General features: G+C 52.5%; 2 protein-coding genes across 5 annotated transcripts; one reads left to right on the top strand and one right to left on the bottom strand.

The window, feature by feature from the left end:
* The first annotated feature begins 38 nt into the window (after positions 1–38).
* On the top strand, positions 39–10,931 carry SPAG7 (sperm associated antigen 7). The gene is made up of 7 exons (XM_010341981.3): positions 39–235; positions 9,327–9,394; positions 9,634–9,722; positions 9,861–9,945; positions 10,068–10,157; positions 10,237–10,393; positions 10,506–10,931. The coding sequence occupies exons 1-7, from the start codon at positions 151–153 to the stop codon at positions 10,613–10,615; spliced, it is 684 nt and encodes a 227-aa protein (XP_010340283.3). The 5' UTR covers positions 39–150; the 3' UTR covers positions 10,616–10,931.
* A 2,093-nt stretch (positions 10,932–13,024) lies between these two features.
* ENO3 (enolase 3) lies at positions 13,025–21,503 on the bottom strand. 4 transcript variants are annotated; one of them, XM_010341991.3, is made up of 12 exons: positions 21,483–21,503; positions 18,756–18,842; positions 18,074–18,169; positions 17,867–17,925; positions 17,634–17,703; positions 17,124–17,257; positions 14,716–14,938; positions 14,408–14,605; positions 14,000–14,201; positions 13,475–13,583; positions 13,264–13,322; positions 13,025–13,176 (listed from the first exon to the last, which is right to left on the bottom strand). In XM_010341991.3, the coding sequence occupies exons 2-12, from the start codon at positions 18,838–18,840 to the stop codon at positions 13,107–13,109; spliced, it is 1,305 nt and encodes a 434-aa protein (XP_010340293.1). In that variant the 5' UTR covers positions 18,841–18,842; positions 21,483–21,503; the 3' UTR covers positions 13,025–13,106. The 4 variants fall into 4 exon arrangements, with proteins under 4 accessions (XP_010340293.1, XP_003931416.1, XP_074244604.1 ...); XM_003931367.4 differs by lacking the exon at positions 21,483–21,503 and adding an exon at positions 19,489–19,596; XM_074388503.1 differs by lacking the exon at positions 21,483–21,503 and adding an exon at positions 19,489–19,583 and having other exon boundaries at positions 18,756–18,949.
* Between the last annotated feature and the right edge of the window lie 153 nt (positions 21,504–21,656).

Here is a 21,656-nt window from a genome sequence, read left to right as displayed (position 1 = left end):
GCCGGCTGGAAGCAGCCACGCGCCCCGGACCTCGCATCTGCGCCCAGGCAGGGAGGGTGCGGAGTTTTCCGCCTCCGACGTGTTTCCGGCCTTAAAGGCATTCCGCCCTTCCCTTTAAGACGCACCGCCCCCCTCTCAGTCACTCCCAAGATGGCGGACCTACTGGGCTCCATCCTGAGCTCCATGGAGAAGCCACCCAGCCTCGGTGACCAGGAGACTCGGCGCAAGGCCCGAGGTGAGGATCCCAAATTCACAACCGCCTTCCTTCGCCCGGTTCTCGCGACCGCACTTTTCCCTCTTTGGACAATGCCGCCACCTCAACCTTGAAAGACCCCCTCACAGGCCTCTTCCGAGACCCTCAGAGTCCCTAAAAGGGCTGCTGACACGCCCGCTGTTCTTAGCGGACAGTGATTGGCTACCTGAAAGATAGCGCTAGCCTCCTGCCTCTTCTCCCGACCCTGGCCTTCCGTAGTCCTTGTTTCCCATTAGCCAGTCGGCCCGCCCGTCCGCCGCTTCGCTGCTCTGATTGGTAAGATGCCTTCAACCTGCCGCACTCCTTCCCCGCCCCCCCAGCTCTATTTCGATTGGATTTGGGGCACGCTCATCCACTATACCTTCATCTCTATTGGCTATCTCAACTTAAAGCTCTGCCTTCTGAGGCCTGTTCGACCTTCCTTCGGACACATCCCAGCCTCAGCACTCCCATTGGTTGCTGGGTTTTCCGTGTCTTCTTGCCCCTCCTGCTTCGTTTAACCCCGTCCCTTCTGCCGCCTTCCGACAACCTTTTTCTCATCTGTAGCCTTAAATTCCCGAGCTGTCCGGGCGGATCGTGGTGTTGATTGGAGGAGGGATGAGAAAGCCCGCCGGGTCCGATTGGCCACTGTCTCCGCCTGCGTTCTCTGAGTAGCTTCCTTGCGGGCGGGTTGGAGTTCGGCTGCCGGCGTAGGGCGCGGCCCGGTGGGGCGGTGGGAACCTCTCCGGGGTTGCTTGTGCCGCGGCGTGAGATGACCCTGGCGGAACGCTGGACTCCAACTTCCAAACCTGCAAGCCTTGAGCGCGAACGAGCCCCATCCCGACTCCTCACCGTGCCCCAGGGGGGCCAGGGCAGGCAGAACGCCTTCAAATGTTTAAAGGCTGCTGAATGCCTACACCTCGTCCCCTTATTTCCTTAACCACTGTTAGGGTCCAGGGATACCCCTCAGGCCAAAATCCGGGGCTGGAACGCTCATTGATACAGTGATCTCACGGAAGTTTAATAACCAACTTGATGGTGCTCTGAGAGAAAAATAACTGTGAGAGCGGCCACCCGAGGTTCTCCCCCAGTCAAGAGTGAGCTGAGATCAGAACAGATGATTCCGTAAATGAGAGAGAGAAGCAAAGCGTTACAGGCAGAAAAGTCTATTTAAAATCTCTGAGGAAGAAGGAAGCATGATGGGAATGGGGAACTGGAATTCTTTAATGCTCCGATGACTGTCTCAGTGGGGGATCACCAGCGGCGTTGACAGACTAGGAAGCTTAAGGTAGTCACTCGCCTGAGGTCACATGGTTGGTTTGGTAGCGGCAGAGTTTCAAACCCAGGTGTGACTGGGTTTGAAGCCTGTGTTTGTTTTTTGAGACACAGTTTAGCTCTTGTTGCCTGGGCTGGATTGCAATGATGCGATCTCAGCTTACTGCAACCTCCACCTCCTTGTTTCAAGCGATTCTTGTGCCTCAGCCTCCCGAATAGCTGCGGATTACAGGTGTGTGCCACCAGGCCCGGCTAATTTTTGTATTTTTAGTAGAGATGGGGTTTTGCCAGGTTGGCCCGGCAGGTCTTGAATTCCTGACCTCATTTGATCCGCCCACCTTGGCCTCCCAAAGCATTGGGATTACAGGGGTGAGCCATCACGCCTGGCCTGAAGTCTGTGTTCTTAACCATAATCTTATGCCACTTCTCTAGATGCAGAGAAGAATCGAAACCAAGTAAAAACCGAGTATAAACTGGTAGCTCACACCTGTAATCCCAGCACTTTGAGAGGCCGAGGTGGATGGATTGCTTGAGCCCAGGAGTTCAAGACCAGCCTGGGCAACATGGAGGAACCCTGTCTGTACAAAAAAAAAAATACACAAATTGGCCAGGCATGGTGGCTCACGCCTGTAATCTCAGCACTTTGGGAGGCCGAGGCAGGCGCATCACAAGGTCAAGAGATCGAGCCATCCTGGCCAACATGGTGAAACCCCGTCTCTACTAAAAATACAAAAATTAGCTGGGCGTGGTTGTGCGTGCCTGTAATCCCAGCTACTTGGGAAGCTGAGGCAGGAGAATCGCTTGAACCTGGGAGGTGGAGGTTGCAGTGAGCTGAGATGGTGCCACTGCACTCCAGCCTGGCCACAGAGTAAGGCCCCATCTCAAAAAAAAAAAAAAAAAAAAAATGGCTGGGCGCGGTGGCTCAAGCCTGCAATCCCAGCACTTTGGGAGGCCGAGGCGGGTGGATCATGAGGTCAAGAGATCGAGACCATCCTGGTCAACATGGTGAAACCCCGTCTCTACTAAAAATACAAAAAATTAGCTGGGCATAGTGGCACGTGCCTGTAATCCCAGCTACTCGGGAGGCTGAGGCAGGAGAATTGCCTGAACCCAGGAGGCGGAGGTTGCGGTGAGCCGAGCGCCATTGCACTCCAGCCTGGGTAACCAGTGAAACTCCGTCTCAAAAAAAAAAAAAAATTGACCAGGTGTGATGGTGTGCTCCTGTGGTCCCAATTCTCTGCAGGCTGAGGTGGGGAGAATCGCTTCAGCCTGGGAGGTTGAGGCTGCAGTGAGAGGTGATTGCACCATTGTACTCCAGTCTGGGCGATGGAGTTGAGACTCTGTTTCCAACAACAAAAAACGAGAGTCGCTGATGATCAGAGGGATGAGAGCTCCTAGGCTCTCAGGCCTTGGGGCTCCAAAGGATAACGGAATAGTAGATGAACAGGGTTCCTGCCTTCCAGGAACTCATATTATGCTAGAGGAGACAAACAAAAAGTTATGATATGTTAGTTCTCTATGCTTTGCTGGGTGTCCGAGCCAAAGGAGCTTGGAGCCCAGGGGAAGAAGTAACTCTGACTCATGGTGGATCTCAACGTTTGCAAGAGGAGGAAAAGCATTCCAAGCAGAGGAACAACATGTGTAAAGGCATGGAGTTATTTTAAAATGGGGAGAGGGCTGGGTGTGGTGGCTCATGCCTATAATCCCAGCACTTTGGGAGGCTGAGGCAGGTAGATCACTTGAGATTAGGAGTTCAAGACCAGCCTAACCAACATGGTGAAAACCTTGTCTCTACAAAAAATAGAGAAAAAAAATTAGTCGGGTGTGGTGGTTCACACCTGTAATCCCAGGTACTCGGGAGGCTGAGGCAGGAGAATCACTGGAAACTCAGAGGCAGAGGTTGCAGTGAGCCGAGATTGTGCCACTACACCCCTGCCTGGGCACAGAGCAAGACTCCGTCAATCAATAAATCATGGGGAGAGGTTCAGTGCAGCTGGAGGGGATTCAGATCTGTGGAAGAAGTAGGCCTTTGGCCGGGCGTGGTGGCTCAAGCCTGTAATCCCAGCACTTTGGGAGGCCGAGGAGGGTGGATCACAAGGTCGAGAGATCAAGACCAACCTGGTCAACATGGTGAAACCCCGTCTCTACTAAAAATACAAAAAATTAGCTGGGCATGGTGGCGCGTGCCTATAATCCCAGCTACTCAGGAGGCTGAGGCAGGAGAATTGCCTGAACCCAGGAGGCGGAGGTTGCGGTGAGCCGAAATCGCGCCATTGCACTCCAGCCTGGGTAACAAGAGCGAAACTCCGTCTCAAAAAAAAAAAAAAAAAAAAAAAAAAAAGAAGTAGGCCTTAACGATGGGAAGGATTTGAAATGGCAAAAGAGAAAAACATCTCAGGCTGAAGAGAAGGAATAGGAAGAAGCATGCACCCAAATGTTGAGAGGTAGTAAAATCACATTGTGGGGAAGACAGGCAAGAGTAAGAAGCCCAGGTTAGAAATTCATCCTCCTCCTTTAGAGGCAGAGGAGATCTGGTGCAGAGGCAAGATCTAAGGAAGAGGAAGAAAGTTAAATAAGACCCCTAGCCAGGCGAAGGGACTCATAGCTGTAATCCCAGCACTTTGAGAGGCTTGTCTTGAACAACTAGCCTCAAGTTATCCTCCTACCTTGGTCTTTCAAATTGCTTGAGAGGCTTGAGCCTCTGCACCCAGCCCTAGCTAATTTTTTTTTTTTTTTTTTGAGATGGAGTCTTGCTCTGTTGCCCAGGCTGGAGTGCAGTGGTGTGATCTTGGCACACTGCAACCTCAATCTCCCAGGTTGAAGCAATTTTCCTGCCTCAGCCTCTCGAGTAGCTGGGACTACAGGTGCATGCCACCATGCCCAGCTAATTTTTGCATTTTTAGTAGAGATGGAGTTTCACCATATTGCCCAGGCTGGTCCTGAACTCTTGACTTTGTGATCTACCCGCCTCGGCCTCCCAAAGTGCTGGGATTACAGGCATGAGCCACCACACGTGGCCTAATTTTTTTTTTTTTTTTTTTTTTTTTTGAGACGGAGTTTCGCTCTTGTTACCCAGGCTGGAGTGCAATGGCGCGATCTCGGCTCACCGCAACCTCCGCCTCCCGGGTTCAGGCAATTCTCCTGCCTCAGCCTCCTGAGTAGCTGGGACTACAGGCACGCGCCACCATGCCAGGCTAATTTTTTTTTTTTTTGTATTTTTAGTAGAGACGGGGTTTCACCTTGTTGACCAGTATGGTCTCAATCTCTCGACCTCGTGATCCACCCGCCTCGGTCTCCCAAAGTGCTGGGAGTACAGGCTTGAGCCACCGCGCCCGGCCACGTGGCCTAATTTTTTAAAAAAAGTTTAAAGTTGCCGGGCGCGGTGGCTCAAGCCTGTAATCCCAGCACTTTGGGAGGTCGAGGCGGGTGGATCACGAGGTCGAGAGATCGAGACCATCCTGGTCAACATGGTGAAACCCCGTCTCTACTAAAAATACAAAAAATTAGCTGGGCGTGGTGGCGCGTGCCTGTAATCCCAGCTACTCAGGAGGCTGAGGCAGGAGAATTGCCTGAACCCAGGAGGCGGAGGTTGCAGTGAGCCGAGATCGCGCCATTGCACTCCAGCCTGGGTAACAAGAGCGAAACTCCGTCTCAAAAAAAAAAAAAAAAAAAAAGTTTAAAGTTGCCGGGCGCGGTTGCTCAAGCCTGTAATCCCAGCACTTTGGGAGGTCGAGGCGGGTGGATCACGAGGTCAAGAGATCGAGACCATCCTGGTCAACATGGTGAAACCCTGTCTCTACTAAAAATACAAAAAAAAAAAATTAGCTGGGCATGGTGGCGCGTGCCTGTAGTCCCAGCTACTCAGGAGGCTGAGGCAGGAGAATTGCCTGAACCCGGGAGGCGGAAGTTGCGGTGAGCCGAGATCGCGCCATTGCACTCCAGCCTGGGTAACGAGGGAAAACTCCATCTCCAAAACAAAAAAAAAAACAAAAAAAAAACAAAAGTTTAAAGTTGGGGTCTCAGGCATCTTCAGGCAAGAGACAGGCAGATCTCTAGAGCCCAGGAGTCAGGGGAAAAAAAAAAAAAGACACTTCACAGCTAAACTTGGACACCTACACTCCCAAAGGAGAAGGGTGTCAGATTATCCATTTCTGCTTCATCCTGTCTGTAGAAGTGGGAAGTGGGGCATTTCACAAAATATAGGAAGTTAAATAATTTCCCCTTCTGGCTGGGCGTGGTGGCTCACGCTGTAATCCCAGCACTTTGGGAGGCCAAGAAAGGAGGATCACAAGGTCAGGAGTTTGAGACCAGCCTGGTCAACATACTGAAACCCTGTCTCTACTGAAAATACAAAAATTAGCTGGGCATGGTGGTGGACGCCTGTAATCCCAGCTACTCAGGAGGCTGAGGCAGGAAAATCACTTGAACCCAGGAGGCAGAGGTTGCAGTGAGCCATGATCATGCCACTACACTCCAGCCTAGGTGACAGAGTGGTCCATCTAAAAATATATATATATATATTTTTTGGCCAGGTATGGTGGTTCACACCTTTAATCCCAGCACTTTGGGAGGCCGAGACGGGTGGATCACGAGGTCAACAGATCGATACCATCCTGGCCAACATGGTGAAACCCCATCTCTACTTAAAAATACAAAAATTAGCTAGGCGTGGTGGTGCATGCCTATAGTCCCAGCTACTCTGGAGGCTGAGACAGAAGAATTGCTTAAACCCGGGAGGCGGAGGTTGCAGTGGGCCAAGATTGCACCACTGCACTCCAGCCTGGTGCCTGGTGACAGAGCGAGACTTTGTCTCAAAAAAAAAAATTTTTTTTTTTGCCCTTTTCTTATGTAGGCAATGAGATAATAGACTCTTTGAGGCCAGGGTCTTAGTCTGTTCTCCTCACTTTCCTGGATGCATTATAGTTGTTTTTTTGTTTCTTTCTTTTTTTTTTTTAATACAGGGTCTTGCTCTGTCACCTATACCTCTCAGACTCAAGTGATCTTCCTACCTCAACCTCCTGAGTAGCTGGAACTACAGGCATGCATCACCATGCCTAATTCTTTATTCTTTGTAGAGACAGAGTCTCACTATATTGCCCACACTGGTCTCAAACTCCTGACCTCAAGCAGTTCTCCCACCTCAGCCTTCCAGAGTTCTGGGATTGCGCACACCCAGCCCAAACATTTATTTAATGCCAACAATGTACAAAGAACTAACTCTAGGCTGGGCATGGTGGCTCACACCTATAACCCCAGCACTTGAAAGCCAAGGTGGGAGGATTGGTTGAGGCCAATTGGAGACCAGGCTGGGCGACAAACTGAGACCCCATCTTTTTTTTCTTGAGACGGAGTCTTGCTTTGTCACCAGGCTGGAGTGCAGTGTTCAATCTTGATTCACTGCATCCTCTACCTCCTGGGTTCAAGCTATTCTCCTGCCTCAGCCTCCTGAGTAGCTGGGACTACAGGCATGCTCCACTACACCCATCTAACTTTTTTTGCATTTTTAGTAGAGATGGGGTTTCACCATATTGGCTAGGCTGGTCTTGATCTCCTGACCTCATGTTCTGCCCTACTTGCCTCCCAAAGTGCTGGGATTACAGGCGTGAGCCACCACACCTGGCCTTGAGACCCCATCTTAACAGAAAACTTAAAAAAACACATTATCCAAGGCCGAGTGCAAAGGCTCCTCAAGCCTGTCAATCTGAGAGGCCAAGGTAGGAGGTTTACTTAAGGCTGAGTTCAAGACCAGTCTGGGCAACGTAGTGGGACCTCATCTCACAAATATATTTTTTAAATTATTTTTTAAAAAGTAGCTGAGCATGGTGGCACACACCTATGGTCCCAGCTACTTGAGAAGTTGAGGTAGGAGGATCCCTTGAGCCTGGGAGATCACGACAGCAGTGAGCCGTGATCATGCTACTGCACTGCAGCCTAGACAATAAAGTGAGGTTCTGTCCCCAAAATAAATAAATAGGCTGGGTGCAGTAGCTCACACCTGTAATCCCAGCACTTTGGGAGGCTGAGGCAGGTGGATCACTTGAACTCAGGCATTTGAGACCAGCCTGGCCAGCATGGTGAAACACTATCTCTATTAAAAATACAAAAATTGTCCAGGTGTGGTGGTGTTTGCCTGTAATCCCAGCTACTAGGGAGGCTGAGGCAGGAGAATCTCTTGAACCCAGGAGATGGAGGTTGCAGTAAGCTGAGATCATGCCACTGCACTCCAGCCTGGGTGACAGAGCCAGATTCATCTATAAATAAATAAATAATAAAGTATGTATGTATACTTGTGAATCAGTTTCCTCAGTGGAGTTGGAAAAGAGGGTTAAGCATTATTCTGATCTTCGTCACTCCCACCAAACTGGGAGCGCCATCTTATGTCTTAATCATCTAAGTACTTCAGGGTCTTGCTCTGTGTCAGATACAATTAGTCCCCGCTTCTCCCTTATCCAAGGTTTTGCTTTCCAAGGTTTTAGTTACCTGCAGTCTGGAACTATTTTTTTTTTTTTTTTTTGAGACGGAGTTTCGCTCTTGTTACCCAGGCTAGAGTGCAATGGCACGATCTCGGCTCACAGCAACCTCCGCCTCCTGGGTTCAGGCAATTCTCCTGCCTCAGCCTCCTGAGTAGCTGGGATTACAGGCACGCGCCACCATGCCCAGCTAATTTTTTGTATTTTTAGTAGAGATGGGGTTTCACCATGTTGACCAGGATGGTCTTGATCTCCTGACCTCGTGATCCACCCGCCTCGGCCTCCCAAAGTGCTGGGATTACAGGCTTGAGCCACCGCGCCCGGCCCCCAGTCTGGAACTATTATACACAATAAGGTATTTTGAGAGAGAGAGCATAGTTACAAACTTCTATTCAGTACATTGTTATAATTGTTCTACTTTATTGTTATTCTTAATCTCTCTCTCTTTTTTTTTTATGGAGTCTCGCTCTGTTGCCCAAGCTGGAATGCAGTGGCGCGATCTCTGCTCACTGCAACCTCTGCTTCCTAGGTTCAAGCAATTCTCTGCCTCAGCTTCCTGAGTAGCTGGGTTTACAGGCACCCCCCACCATGCCTGGCTAATTGTTGTGTATTTTTAGTAGAGATGGGGTTTCACCATATTGGCCAGGCTGGTCTTGAACTCCTGACCTTGTCATCCACCCACTTCGGCCTCCCAAAGTGCTAGGATTACAGGCATGAGCCACTGTACCTGGTCTGTCATTCTTTTTTTTTTTAAGACGGGGGTTTCACCATGTTAGGCTGGTCTTGAACTCCCAACCTCAGGTGATTCGCCAACCTTGGCCTCCAAAATGCTTGGATTACAGGCATGAGCCACTACACCTGGCCAGTCTGTTATTCTTAATTGATTATTGTGCCTAATTTATAATTAAACTTTATCATAGGCATATATGTATAGGAAAAGACCTAGTATATATAGGGGTCAGTACTGTCCACAATTCCAGGCATCCACTGAGAGTCTTGGAATGAACCCCTGTGGATAAGGGGGACAACTATGTAGAATAAATGTCAATAAATACTTGATGAATAAACGCTAACCCTATCTTCCCAGCCTGATACCTCCCAACAGACACCGCACTTCACCTGAAGCCTTAAAAACTTTCCCCCCAACCCCGGCCGGGCGTGGTGGCTCACGCCTGTAACCCAAGCACTTTTGAGGCCAAGGCAGGTGGATCACCTGAGGTCGGGAGTTCAAGACCAGCCTGACCAACATGGTGAAATCCTGTCTTAAAAAATAAATTAATTAAAAAAACAAACCAACCTTCCCCCCATGCTTCCAGTCCTGGCCTCATGCTGCCATTTCTCACCTCCAGAACAGGCTGCCCGCCTGAAGAAACTACAAGAGCAAGAGAAACAACAGAAAGTGGAGTTCCGTAAAAGGGTGAGATCAACTGGAGTGATCAATGGCAGTGTCAGGAAGGACTTCCAATATGTTAAAATGGGAAGGTTGAGTACTCAGTTTCGCTGAAAATGTCTCAAGAGAGGTGACGCCTGGAAGCCAGTGGCATGGAGGCTGGGGAGGATGATGGGGAGGTGTAGAAGCTTTGTTGGCTTAGCTGGGGATAGGGGTACTTGGGTGGAGCCATTGTCTCATATCTTCTTCCTTTCCCCTCTCCCAAGATGGAGAAGGAGGTGTCAGATTTCATTCAAGACAGTGGGCAGGTCAAGAAAAAGTTTCAGCCAATGAACAAGATAGAGAGGAGCATACTGTGAGTGTCTCTGGGCTGGAGTGGGGATGGAAATGGGTGGCTAGGGGGCATGAAAGGGCCAGCAGCGGGCTCCTAGAGGAGGGCACTAGGCCTACTCCTGATTCAAGATACTCTTTCCCCTCTGTTGTCCCATCCCAGACATGATGTGGTGGAAGTGGCTGGCCTGACATCCTTCTCCTTTGGGGAAGATGATGACTGTCGCTATGTCATGATCTTCAAAAAGGTAAAAAGCCTGAGTTCCTCACTCTTTCCTCTCCCCTTTATAGCCTTATCCCCTCTCCCTGACCAAGGAATGAGATGAAATCTTTGTATGGACTTTGATCCCATCATTCTGCTCTTCTCCAGGAGTTTGCACCCTCAGATGAAGAGCTAGATTCCTACCGTCGTGGGGAGGAATGGGACCCCCAGAAGGCCGAGGAGAAGCGGAAGCTGAAGGTGAGTTACTTCGTTCCTGAGAGGGGTGGGGGTTTGGGTTGGGCCTCTGAGCACCAGTGCCCTCCCCTTCCACCCCTAGGAGCTGGCCCAGAGGCAGGAGGAGGAGGCAGCCCAGCAGGGACCTGTGGTGGTGAGCCCTGCCAGCGACTACAAGGACAAGTACAGCCACCTCATCGGCAAGGGAGCAGCCAAAGACGCAGCCCACATGCTACAGGCCAATAAGACCTACGGCTGTGGTGAGGCCAGTGCAGCTGGGGTGGCTGGGAAGAGAGCCTAGGATGTGAGGGGAGGGAGTGGAGGCTGAGGCATGGGTTTCTAGGCCCTCCTTACCCTCCTCTCTGCCCCTAGTGCCCGTGGCCAACAAGAGGGACACCCGCTCTATTGAAGAGGCCATGAATGAGATCAGAGCAAAGAAGCGTCTGCGGCAGAGTGGGGAAGAGTTGCCACCAACATCCTAGGCACCCCGCCCAGCTCCCTTTGACCCCTGGGGCAGGGCAGGGGACAGGGAGGGACAAGGCTGCTGCTATTAGAACCCATCCTGTAGCCCCACCTCTGAACCGCCTCCTACCAGCTGTCCCTCAGGCTGGGGGAAAACAGGTGTTTTATTTGTCACTGTTGGAGCTTGGATGTGTGTGTGTGTGTGTGTGTGTGTGTGTGTGTGTGTGAGTGTGAATGCACAAGTGGGTATTTAATCTGTATTATTCCCTGTTCTTGGAATTTTCTTCCCCATGGGGCTGGGGTTACTTTACATTCAATAAATACTGTTTAACCCAATGTGCTGGTTTGTTCCAACACAGAAAGGTGGGTCCTGGAGCCACTGGTAGGGAAGAAGGGGAATAATTTTCAATTGAGCCGCATAAAATTGCTGTTTGTATAGGTTAAAGATGGCCAATTGGCACTATCACAGGTTTTTCTATTTGTTTGTTTTGAGACGGAGTCTTGTTCCATTGCCCAGGCTAGAGTACAGTGGTGTGATCTTGGCTCACTGCAACCTCTGCCTCCAGGGTTCAAGTGATTCTCCTGGCTCAGCCTCCTGATTATCTGTGATTACAGGAGTACGTCACCAGGCCCAGCTAATTTTTTGGATTTTTAGTAGAGACAGTGTTTCACCATGTTAGCCAGGCTGGTCTCTTAACTCCTGACCTCAGGTAATCTGCCTGCCTCAGCCTCCCAAAGTGCTGGGATTATAGGCATGAGCCACCACTCCTGGCCTAGAGGGTTTTATAAGCAGTATTTTAAGAGTGCAGTCAGGCTGGGTACAGTGGCTCACACCTGTAATCCCAGCATTTTAGGAGGCCAAGGCTAAAGGATCACTTGAGGCCATGAGATCAAGATCAGCCTGGGCAACATAGCAAGACTCTTGTCTCTACAAAATTAAAAAATTGACTGGGTACAGTGGCTCACACCTGCAGTCCCAGCACTTTGAGAGGCCAAGGCAGGAGGATTGCTTGAGCCCAGGAGTTTTGTGACCAGCCTAGACTACAAACCTCTACAAAAAAAGAAAATAAAATATACAAAATTTAAAGATTAGCCATGTGTGGTGGTATGCACCTGTAGTCCCCGCTAGTTTGCAGGCTGAGGCAAGAGGATTGCTTGAGCCCAGGAGTTTGAGGCTACAGTGAGCTATGATCACATCGCTGTACTCCCACTTGGGTGACAGATGAAGAAGCCGGCTCAAAATAAATATATAAGATTATAATTGCTAAAGTCAAATACCTTGGCTTTGGATCCTAGTCCTGCCAGCTGCTGGGTAAGGCATTTAACCTTTTATGCCTCAGTTTCCTCCCCCATAAAATAAGGATAATTATGGCAGCTATCTGACAGAACTGTCTGAATGATTGCACAGGGCAATATAAGTCAAATATTTAAAACCGTTTCAGATCCTTTGAGCTCCACAGGAGAGGCAGCTGCTGTCATTATCAGTCTCATCCTCACAAAGCCCTCATTAGGACTAGCCTCACTCCAGCGTCCTCTGCAGACCATTTCAGTTCCACAGCCAGCATCCCCCTCCTGGTGGTGGCATAACACTCACTCCCCACACTGCTTCCCTCTCCTGGAGCTGGCTTTGTGTGTGTGTGTGTGTGTGTGTGTGTGTGTATGTGTGTGTGTGTGTTTTAAAAAAAACGGAGTCTTGCCCTGTCACCCAGGCTGGAGTGCAACAGCACAATGTCAGCTCACTGCAACCTCTGCCTCCTGGGTTCAAATGATTCTCCTGCCTCAGCCTCCTGAGTAGCTAGGATTACAGGCATCTGCCACCACACCCAGCTAATTTTTGTATTTTTAGTAGAGACAGGATTTCACCATGTTGGTGAGGCTGGTCTTCAACTCCTGACCTCGTGATTTACCTGCCTCAGCCTCCCAAAATGTGGGGATTACAAGCGTGAGCCACTGCACCCAGCCTGGAGCTGGTTTCTTAATCCATCTGCAACTCTTTATTTAGTTTTTTGTTTTCATTTTTTTGTTCCTTTGAGACAAGGTCTTGCTCTGTGGCCCAAGCTGGAGTGCAGTGGTACGAACATGGTGCACTGCAGCCTTGACCTTCTGGGCTCAGGCGATCCTCTCACCTCAACCTCCCAAGCAGCTGGGACTCCAGGCGTGTGCCAGCATGCCTGGCTCCACTGGCAACTCTGCAGTTTCATTTAACATATAGCATCTGTTTCCCCACCTCCTTCAGAAATGTGAATGCCTCTGTTGTTCTAGATCCACCAGGCTCCTCTCCTGAGTCCCTCATCTCCTTTTTGTCTTAGCAGGTTACACATCTATTTGCCTCCCCTCCCTGCCCCTGTCTCTCTACCTCCTGTCTTTCCCAGCTCAGCCCAGAAACCAGCATCCCTCTCCTCCCTCCCACAAAGAAGCACACAGCTGTCTTGGTTGGCACCAGTGTTTATTTCAGGAAGCAGGTCTGGAAGACCTCGGTCTGTCTAGTGGAGTCCTGGAGCCTCCAGCTTCTCACTTGGCCTTCGGGTTGCGGAACTTTCGTCCAGCAAATATGGCCTTGTCCCCAAGAGCCTCCTCGATCCTAGAATGCAGGCAAAGTCAGGGCTGCTGCCTTCCAACCCAACAGCCTTCAGTACCCCAATGCCCAGGCCCACTGCTCCCACTGTACCTCATGAGTTGGTTGTATTTGGCCAGACGCTCTGAGCGACAGGGGGCGCCAGTCTTGATCTGATGAGGGAAGAAGGATTTGGAGGGTTGGGTGAGGCTAGAGAAGAGGGAGTTGGACCTGGCCCCCCAAGGGAGCATTCACCTTAGCAGGAGGAGGCCAGGGACCCCAAGAAAACTTGGTCAGACACTCAGTAGAGAGAAGCTACAAGTACCTGTCCTGTGCAGAGCCCCACCACAAGGTCAGCAATGAATGTGTCCTCAGTCTCCCCAGAGCGGTGGCTCACCATCACTCCCCAGCCGTTAGACTGAGCGAGTTTGCACCTGGGTGGAGAGGACATTTGATGAGGACTTCTGGAATCTCCTCAGTGGGAGAGCAGGGGTTGGGTGGGGCCTCTCCCTTCTGTTTTGAGTAGCAGACACTCTGCAGGGAGGGCAGTTCCTTGAGAAGTAGGAGAGGAAAAGACTTCTCATCTTGATTTTGGGCTCTTGAGATGCTGCTGAGAAGAACAGCAGAATCAGAGAGGAATAGTGTGGCGTGGGGGTGAGGGTCATGCCAGGGCCACAGTGGCAAAGCTCTTGGAGTCAGGCCAAGGATTAGTCAAAGCCTTGAGGTCAAGGTGTGGGTAGGTCAGGTGCCAGGAGAAGGGTAACCTTGGAATTAGTGAGACTGTAGCTGAACTGAACAGAGCTGGGGCAAAGGGAGGCTATGGTGAGCCTCAGGGTCAGGAGGCACTCACGCCTGGATCGATTCAGTCACCGAGCCAATCTGGTTGACCTTCAGCAGCAGACAGTTGCAGGCCTTCTTCTCAACGGCCTGGGCAATCCTCTTGGGGTTGGTGACTGTCAGGTCATCCCCCACAATCTGGATGTCCACTCCCGAGAGGAACGAGGTCCAAGTGGCCCAGTCATCCTGGTCAAAGGGGTCCTCGATGGAGACCACTGGTGGGGGTTGGGAGCAGAGACAGGGCTAGAGGTCAGAAGGGGCCTCACGGAGGGGTGATGTGGCAGAAGAGCTTAAATGGGGATTTCAGTGGGGCTGAGGATGGGAAGGATCCAAGTCGATGGTAAAGCAGGTCACTGACATCAGTATGGTAGGGAGCTGCGTGGGACTCGGGCAGGGACACTAGGGCACCTGAGACCCTCACCAGGGTAGTTCTTGATGAAGCTCTTATACAGCTCTCCGAGCTTCTCCCCAGTGATGTGCCGTGCGGGATCATCAGGTGATTTGAAGTCTAGATCGTACTTCCCATTGCGATAGAACTCAGATGCTGCCACATCCATGCCGATCACCACCTTGTCTGGATAACCAGCTGCCTGGATGGCCGTCTTCAGCAGCTCCAGGGCTGGGAGAGGGGCAAGACAGGACCTGAGACTCCAGTGCACGCTTGTCTGCAGCCTCCCCTGCCCGTGTGGAGATCCAGGGAGTCTGCCCACCGGGGTGCTCAACACTGACCTTCATTGTTCTCCAGGATGTTGGGTGCGAAGCCACCTTCATCACCCACATTGGTGGCATCCTTCCCATACTTGGCCTTGATGACCCCCTTGAGGTGGTGGTAGACCTCAGCACCAATGCGCATGGCTTCCTTGAAGGAGCTGGCTCCCACAGGCAGAATCATGAACTCCTGCATGGCCAGCTTGTTTCCAGCATGGGAGCCCCCGTTGATCACGTTGAAAGCCTGAGATGGGGAGAGGGTGCCTGGACCTGGGCCGGGGCATAAGGGCTTAAGAAGGGATGGGGGCAAGGGTGTTTGGGTGGAAACCTGGCTTCACTATTTGTTGGCTCAGTGGTCTAGCATGAGTAATTTTGCTCATGAGCTTCTTTCCTCATTTCTTTTTCTTTTCTTCTTTTTTCTTGAGACAGAGTCTTGCGCTGTTGCCCAGGCTGGAGTTTAGTGGCACTATATCCGCTCACCACAACCTCTGCCTCCTGGGTTCAAGTGACTCTCCTGCCTCAGCCCCCTGAGTAGCTATGACTACAGGTGTGCACCACCATGCTCGGCTAATTTTTGTATTTTTAGTAGAGACTGGATTTCACTGTGTTGGCCAGGCTGGTCTCAAACTCCTGACCGTGATCCGCCTGCCTCAGCCTTCCAAAGTGCTGGGATTACAGGTGTGAGCCACCGCACCCGGCCTCTCTTTCCTCATTTCTATAAAATGGGGATAGCACCAACTTCCCTGTAGGATCTTTTGCTAAAAATTAGAGAAATTGAATGTAAAGTTCTTAGCATATGCCTTGTATATAATAGCTTAACACTTTTTTTTTTTTTTTTTTTGGTTGGGGGACAGAGTTTCGCTCTTGTTACCCAGGCTGGAGTGCAATGGCGCGATCTCGGCTCACCGCAACCTCCGCCTCCCGGGTTCAGGCAATTCTCCTGCCTCAGCCTCCTGAGTAGCTGGGATTACAGGCACATGCCACCATGCCCAGCTAATGTTTTGTATTTTTAGTAGAGACGGGGTTTCACCATGTTGACCAGGATGGTCTCGATCTCTTGACCTCGTGATCCACCCGCCTCGGCCTCCCAAAGTGCTGGGATTACAGGCTTGAGCCACCGCGCCCGGCTAGCTAACACTTTTATAGCATTTACTACATGCCAGGCACTAAGTACTTGACATTTTAGCTCATTTCATTCTCAAAACACCTATATTCATTGTTATCTTTTTTTTTTTTTTTTTTTTTTGAGATGGAGTTTCGCTCTTGTTACCCAGGCTGGAGTGCAATGGCGCGATCTCGGCTCACCGCAACCTCCGCCTCCCGGGTTCAGGCAATTCTCCTGTCTCAGCCTCCCGAGTAGCTGGGACTGTAGGCGTGCGCCACCATGCCCAGCTAATTTTTGTATTTTTAGTAGAGACGGGGTTTCACCATGTTGACCAGGATGGTCTCAATCTCTTGACCTCATAATCCACCCGTCTCGGCCTCCCAAAGTGCTGGGATTGTAGGCGTGAGCCACCGCGCCTGGCCCATTGGTATCATTATTAACCCCCATTTTACAGATGGAGAAAGGGACACATAGAGCAGTTAAAGAACTTGCCTAAAACCATACAACTAATAACAGGCACAGCCAGGATTCAAACCCAGCAATCTATCTCTAGAGTCCATGCTCTCAGGCAATCTTCCTAGTAACTAACAGGAAATGGTAACATTATTAGATTAAATTCAAAAGATTTCCCTTCAGTAAGAGGGCACTGGTTTTAGAAAGGACTCAAGGACCGGGTGTTGGTGGCGCACAGCTGTCACCCCGGTACTTTGGGAGGCTGAGGGGGAGGGTCACAAGGTCAAGAGATCGAGACCATCCTGGCCAACATGGTGAAACCCCGTCTATACTGAAAATACAAAAATTAGCTGGGCATGGTGGCGTATGCCTGTAGTCCCAGCTACCTGGGAGGCTGAGGCAGGAGAACTGCTTGAACTTGGAAGGCAGAGGTTGCAGTGAGCTGAGATTGCACCACTGCACTCCAGCCTGGGGGATAGAGCGAGACTGTCTCAAAAAAAAAAAAAAAAGCTAGGGGGTACTCAAGAAGACACAAAGAAATGCCAAGATCCTTAGCACAAAGAAACTCTCAATATGATTTGGGGGGTGGGGGGTGGGGTTGGAAAGAGGCAGGAGTTATCGCGCCTAGGATTGGAATGCGGAGGAATGGGGCTACATGGCAGGGAAGGAAGCACAGAGAGGTTTCAGGGAAGGTTTGGATTGTGGAAAAGAGGGAGGGGCTGGACCACAGCAGGAGAGATTCAGTTTCAGGAAATGCTTCTTAGAAGCTCTTCTGAAAGGTGAATTTTCCAGGGGGGCATCCCTGGCTGGGTGGGGGCGGCTCTAGCAAGGAGAGATCTGGCAGGGGGTGAGGGTGGGCAGCTGCACTCACTGGCACTGGGAGTATGAGGTCAGGGTTCCCAGCGAGATCTGCGATGTGGCGGTACAGGGGGACCCCCTTCTCAGCTGCTCCCGCCTTACACACGGCCAAGGACACGCCCAGGATGGCATTGGCCCCAAACTTGGCTGGAAGGAGGCAAGTGGGAAGAAAGGGTGAGAACTTCTGGAGGGTTTGGGGTGGCCACTCCGGGAAGAAGCCAGAGCTCCACACCACTGAGCATGAAGAATTGGTTAACAGATCTCTCCCCCACTGCCTGAGCAGCTCTGGGAGCCCCCACCCCAGGGAATGCCAGCTGCATGTCTGTGCCACAGCCCGACCCAGGCCTGGCAGAGGGCTGGCATAGGAAATGCCTGTGGAATGAAGACAAATCCATCCAGTTGTGGTGTGACCCAAAACGGGGGACCCAGAAATAACCCATCAGGCCTCACCCCTGTGGCTTCTCGCCACCTCTCCCACACCTCATCCCTTCCTCACTGTCCCCACCACTGGCCCTTCACTCACACTTATTCTCGGTCCCATCCAGCTCGATCATAAATTTGTCAACTTTTTCTTGATCCACAACACTTAGTTTCTGGAAGGGTGGGTGTGAGAGAGGAGAGCAGAGGTTAGATTTCACAGAATTCAGGGCACATGCAGCAGGAGGATAAGTGAAAATATTTGGGGGAAGAGGCGCTTGAAGGATGAGGAAGCAGGGGCCTGGGAATAGGCTGCAGGGAGCAGGACTCTTAACTTGCCTTTTCCAGCAAAGCAGGGCCTAGAGTTTTGTTGATGTGTTCCACAGCCTTCAGGACTCCTAGAGAGGCCAGAGGATGAGGTTTGGATCTCAATCAATTGGGCTTCTTTCTGTGGACCCCAGCTCCTCAAGAGCTTTGGGGTTTCCAGTCCTCTACCCATTGTACACCCACATCCTATAGGCTCCTTCTGCACTAGTTTCTCCTTACCTTTCCCCAGATAGCGGGCTTTGTCTCCATCTCTTAGTTCCAGAGCTTCATAGATACCCGTGGAAGCCCCACTGGGCACAGCTGCTCGGAATCGTCCTGGAGCAGGAGGAATTGCAAGATCACAGGGATGGCTGAGTGCAGTGGCTCACACCTGTAAACCCAGCACTTAGGGAGGCCTAGGCAGGTGGATCACTTAAGGTCAGGAGTTCAAGACCAGCCTGGCCAACATGATGAAACCCTGTTTCACTAAAAACAGAAAAATTAGCTGGGCATGATAGCACAGGCCTGTAATCCCAGCTACTCAGTAGACTGAGGCATGAGAATCGCTTGAACCTGGGAGGCAGAGGTTGCAGTGAGCCAATAATGTACCACTGACTCCAGCCTGGGCGACAGAGTGAGACCCCCATCTCAAAAAAAAAAAAAAAAAAAGATCACAGGGAGTCCCGTCTACCCCTCAAAGGGCTGAGGTATCCTCTCCAAGCTCAGGGAAAAGAGGCAGTGCAGAGAGACTCCTGCATCTCCCAGCTTCTAGCTCTGGTGCTGGGCTGGAAGAAGAGAGCTTGGGAAGAAGTCTGAGAAAGAGAACCCCAGAGAAAGGAGAGGATACGGCACAGAAATGAGGGTCAAAGGCCAAAGGGTTGGGGTGTTCTGAGGCAAGCTTATTCAATGGGCCTGGTGTTACCCTTGGCTGTGTGCAGGTCCACCTCCACTGTGGGGTTGCCCCTGGAGTCCAGGATTTCCCGAGCAAAGATTTTCTGCATGGCCATGGCTGCCGGGCAGGAGGTATGAGTGAGTGTAGACAGTTGGTCTCTTAAGGAATCAGAAATCCCTTGCCCTTTAAGAGTCTTCCCCACTCCAAGAAGGCAGGTGCTGGAACTAAAAATACCCTACAAAAAGGTCACAGACCAAAGAGGCAGGCACAGCCCCCTCCCCCACTCAGAACAGCTCTCATTCCACCCTCTCATCCTAAGAATCCAGGGGCCTCTCCTCTATAACTCCTCGGATTCCACCACTCCCCAAGCCCCCACCTCTCCCACGGCTGCACTCCTGCCTTCTCCTTCTACCCTTCTGGTTGAATAGTCTGTTCTCCATGGCTGATAGCCTTCAAATCCTTTCTGGTTCTCGTTTTCCTGCTCCCAAATCCTCGTGGGCCCACAATTCCCAGTTAGGTTCCAACTCTAACTGCCCTTCTTTATTCATCCCTGCTGCCCCTCCTCACAGCCTCCTTTCCCTAGATTCTTGGGTGCTCCCAGAGTTTGTCCCACCTGCATGCTCCAGCCGCCCCTTCCCGCAGCTTTTTCTAGCACTCCGAATCCCAGGAGGAAAAAAGCTGAAATGTCCCCTGCTTCCTCCAAGCCAACACCATGCGCACCCTTTACTGCCTCCACCCCCTGGAGCTGGAAGATTCACCCAACCTGGGATGTCTTCGCTGGAGAGCTGGATGGAGCTCCGAGTCTAGGTGGCAGCTGGGACAGTGTCACCTCACCCCCTCTCAGGCTGCGAATTTATCCCTGAGCCACCCTGTCCCCAGCCAGCCCCGCCTCTCTCTCTCCATCCTCCCCCCTTCACACTGGGCTGGCAGCCAAGTGCCCACTACAGCCTAAAGCAGAAGCCTCTGGCCCTGGGCACCTGCCCCCTTACCAAAGGTCAACTACTATCTCCCACTTTCTTTCTGTCCCCCAATAAAAGTCCCTGCTTTTAATTCCACCCATCGGGAGGAGAAGGGGAGGTGCTTCAGTTAGGGGGTCCCCCCCATCCCAGGATTACATTCCCCTTTTGCAAACGTCAAGAAGCATAAGTGACCTTTAGGAAAGGCCAGGGGTAACCTGAGCCCTGCAGGGCTGGGGAGGGGGCCTGGAAGAGGGGCTGCAGGATTGACGTTCACACATGCTCGGATCGCTGGGCGGGCCTCTGCCCTCCGTGGGGGAAGGAACGGGACTTCTGGGCAACTCTGAGGTCTAAAATTGAACCTCCACCCTACTCAGAAGGCGAGAGGGTCTCACCTCTCAGGGTCCTCATAACGGCTATTCTCGGCGCAGCCCCCACCCTACCCTCTCCAGACCAGCCAGTGCGGGGATGAGTTAGGGGCCAGGAGACGAATTTAGATGGGCCCTCTCGGCTGGCCTGGCGCCCGACTGATAACGCTGGGAAAGCACTTGTCCCCCGGCGTGGACTCTGTTGTTCAGGAGCCCCTCTCTCCACTGACTGTGGGCGCTCAGCGCACGGTCCCAGCCCATCAATGAATGGGGTAAAATCGAGAGTGAACAAAAATGAATGGACCGAGGACCGGTGGCCCTTTGTGAACTTCTGCACGGTTGGGGTTCCTCCGGGACCCTGCTCGTAGCACTGCAGGGGTGAGTCTCTGCTGTCGGTAGAGCACTTCACCTTGCCGGCTCTGGGGCCACTGCAGGGTCCGCCCCGAGTTCCTCTGCAGCTATGCCTGCCCCAACTCGGAGGTTCTTCCCGCCGGCCCCCGGGTAGCCCGCGCAGGGTGACCCACCCCCGCCGCCCTCTCCCAACCCCGGCTCCCCGCTCCGCCGGCCTGCGCGGCCTCCCAGCCCCCACCCCAGGCCACCTGCCCGGCCACCCGTCCCGTTTCTCCTCTCGCCCCGCCTCTCATCTCGAGCCGCTCCTCCCGGGATTTTTCCACCCCGGGGCAGGGGTGCGGCGGGCCAGGGGCCAGGGGTCAGGAGATGGCGGGCGGGGAGCGCCGCCACGTGCCCGGGTGCGGCCCCGCCGGTGACTCAGCCGCGCGGCTGTCTAGGAACATGGGCTCGAAGGGAGTCGGAGACGGTGGGATCCGGAGCGGACGCCAGGGCTGCGCGCCGCGCTCGGGAGGATGACAGAGAGAACCAAGTCCCTTTCCGCCCCGGCCGCTTTCCACGACCCGGCGCCCCTAGCCCAGGCACCGGAAGCTGCCTAGCTCTCGGCTGAGGGTTCGAGAGGGCTGCTTCACCGCTGCCGCCGCACGGACGCCCCGCCCTTCCCAGGTGGCGGCAAGCGCGCAACTGACTGCGAGGAAACCCAACGGGCCCGAAGTGGAAGGGACTTTCCCCTTCTTGAAAAACTTGTCATTCTTGCAACTTGAGTATTCTTCCGCCTTGAAAAATAGCCCCGCCTGTTAAGCCCCGCGGGCGTCCGCGCTCAATGACCTCTGCAGACCCAGGCCAAGGGGCACGGTCGGCGATCCAGACATTGCCTGCCCGGGGCGGGCGGGGCTGGGATGTGGGGTGAGGCCCTGGACTGCAGCCGGTTCAGAGAAGGGACAATCCTGTGGACCGAGAATGGGCCCTGGTGAACACAATCGGCACGACCCAGGCAGACGCTGGGGACAGAAGTGGCCCCAGTAGGTGCCTTCAGCTGTGACAGCGACCAAGGGATTTGGCCAAACCCCCCCTTGCTTTCTTACTTCTTGAAGTAAAATCAAGAGTCGTGAGGCGGCAGAGCGCACGCCTTTGCCCCCGCCCCTTCCGCCAGGCCGGAGACACGTCCTCAGCCCGCCTTCCTTGCCCGGAGGGTCTACATCGGTTGGCCTAGGCGCGCTCCCGTGCAGCCGGCTCCGGCCCCGACCGCCCCTTGCGCT

This window comes from Saimiri boliviensis, chromosome 17 (assembly GCF_048565385.1).
Source record: "Saimiri boliviensis isolate mSaiBol1 chromosome 17, mSaiBol1.pri, whole genome shotgun sequence".
In the NCBI taxonomy this organism is placed as follows: Eukaryota; Metazoa; Chordata; class Mammalia; order Primates; family Cebidae; genus Saimiri; species Saimiri boliviensis.
Note: the sequence above shows the minus strand (reverse complement) of the source record. Positions and strands in the feature narration are given on the sequence as shown.

Coding starts and splice junctions, on each gene's coding strand:
- SPAG7 (XM_010341981.3), top strand. CDS start 151: ATGGCGGACCTACTGGGCTCCATCCTGAGCTCCATGGAGAAGCCACCC. Junction 9,395..9,633: donor AAGTGGAGTTCCGTAAAAGG/GTGAGATCAACT, acceptor CCCTCTCCCAAG/ATGGAGAAGGAGGTGTCAGA. Junction 9,946..10,067: donor ATGTCATGATCTTCAAAAAG/GTAAAAAGCCTG, acceptor GCTCTTCTCCAG/GAGTTTGCACCCTCAGATGA.
- ENO3 (XM_010341991.3), bottom strand. CDS start 18,840: ATGGCCATGCAGAAAATCTTTGCTCGGGAAATCCTGGACTCCAGGGGC. Junction 17,704..17,866: donor GCCCTGCTTTGCTGGAAAAG/GCAAGTTAAGAG, acceptor CCACCCTTCCAG/AAACTAAGTGTTGTGGATCA. Junction 17,258..17,633: donor GGATGGGACCGAGAATAAGT/GTGAGTGAAGGG, acceptor GCCTCCTTCCAG/CCAAGTTTGGGGCCAATGCC.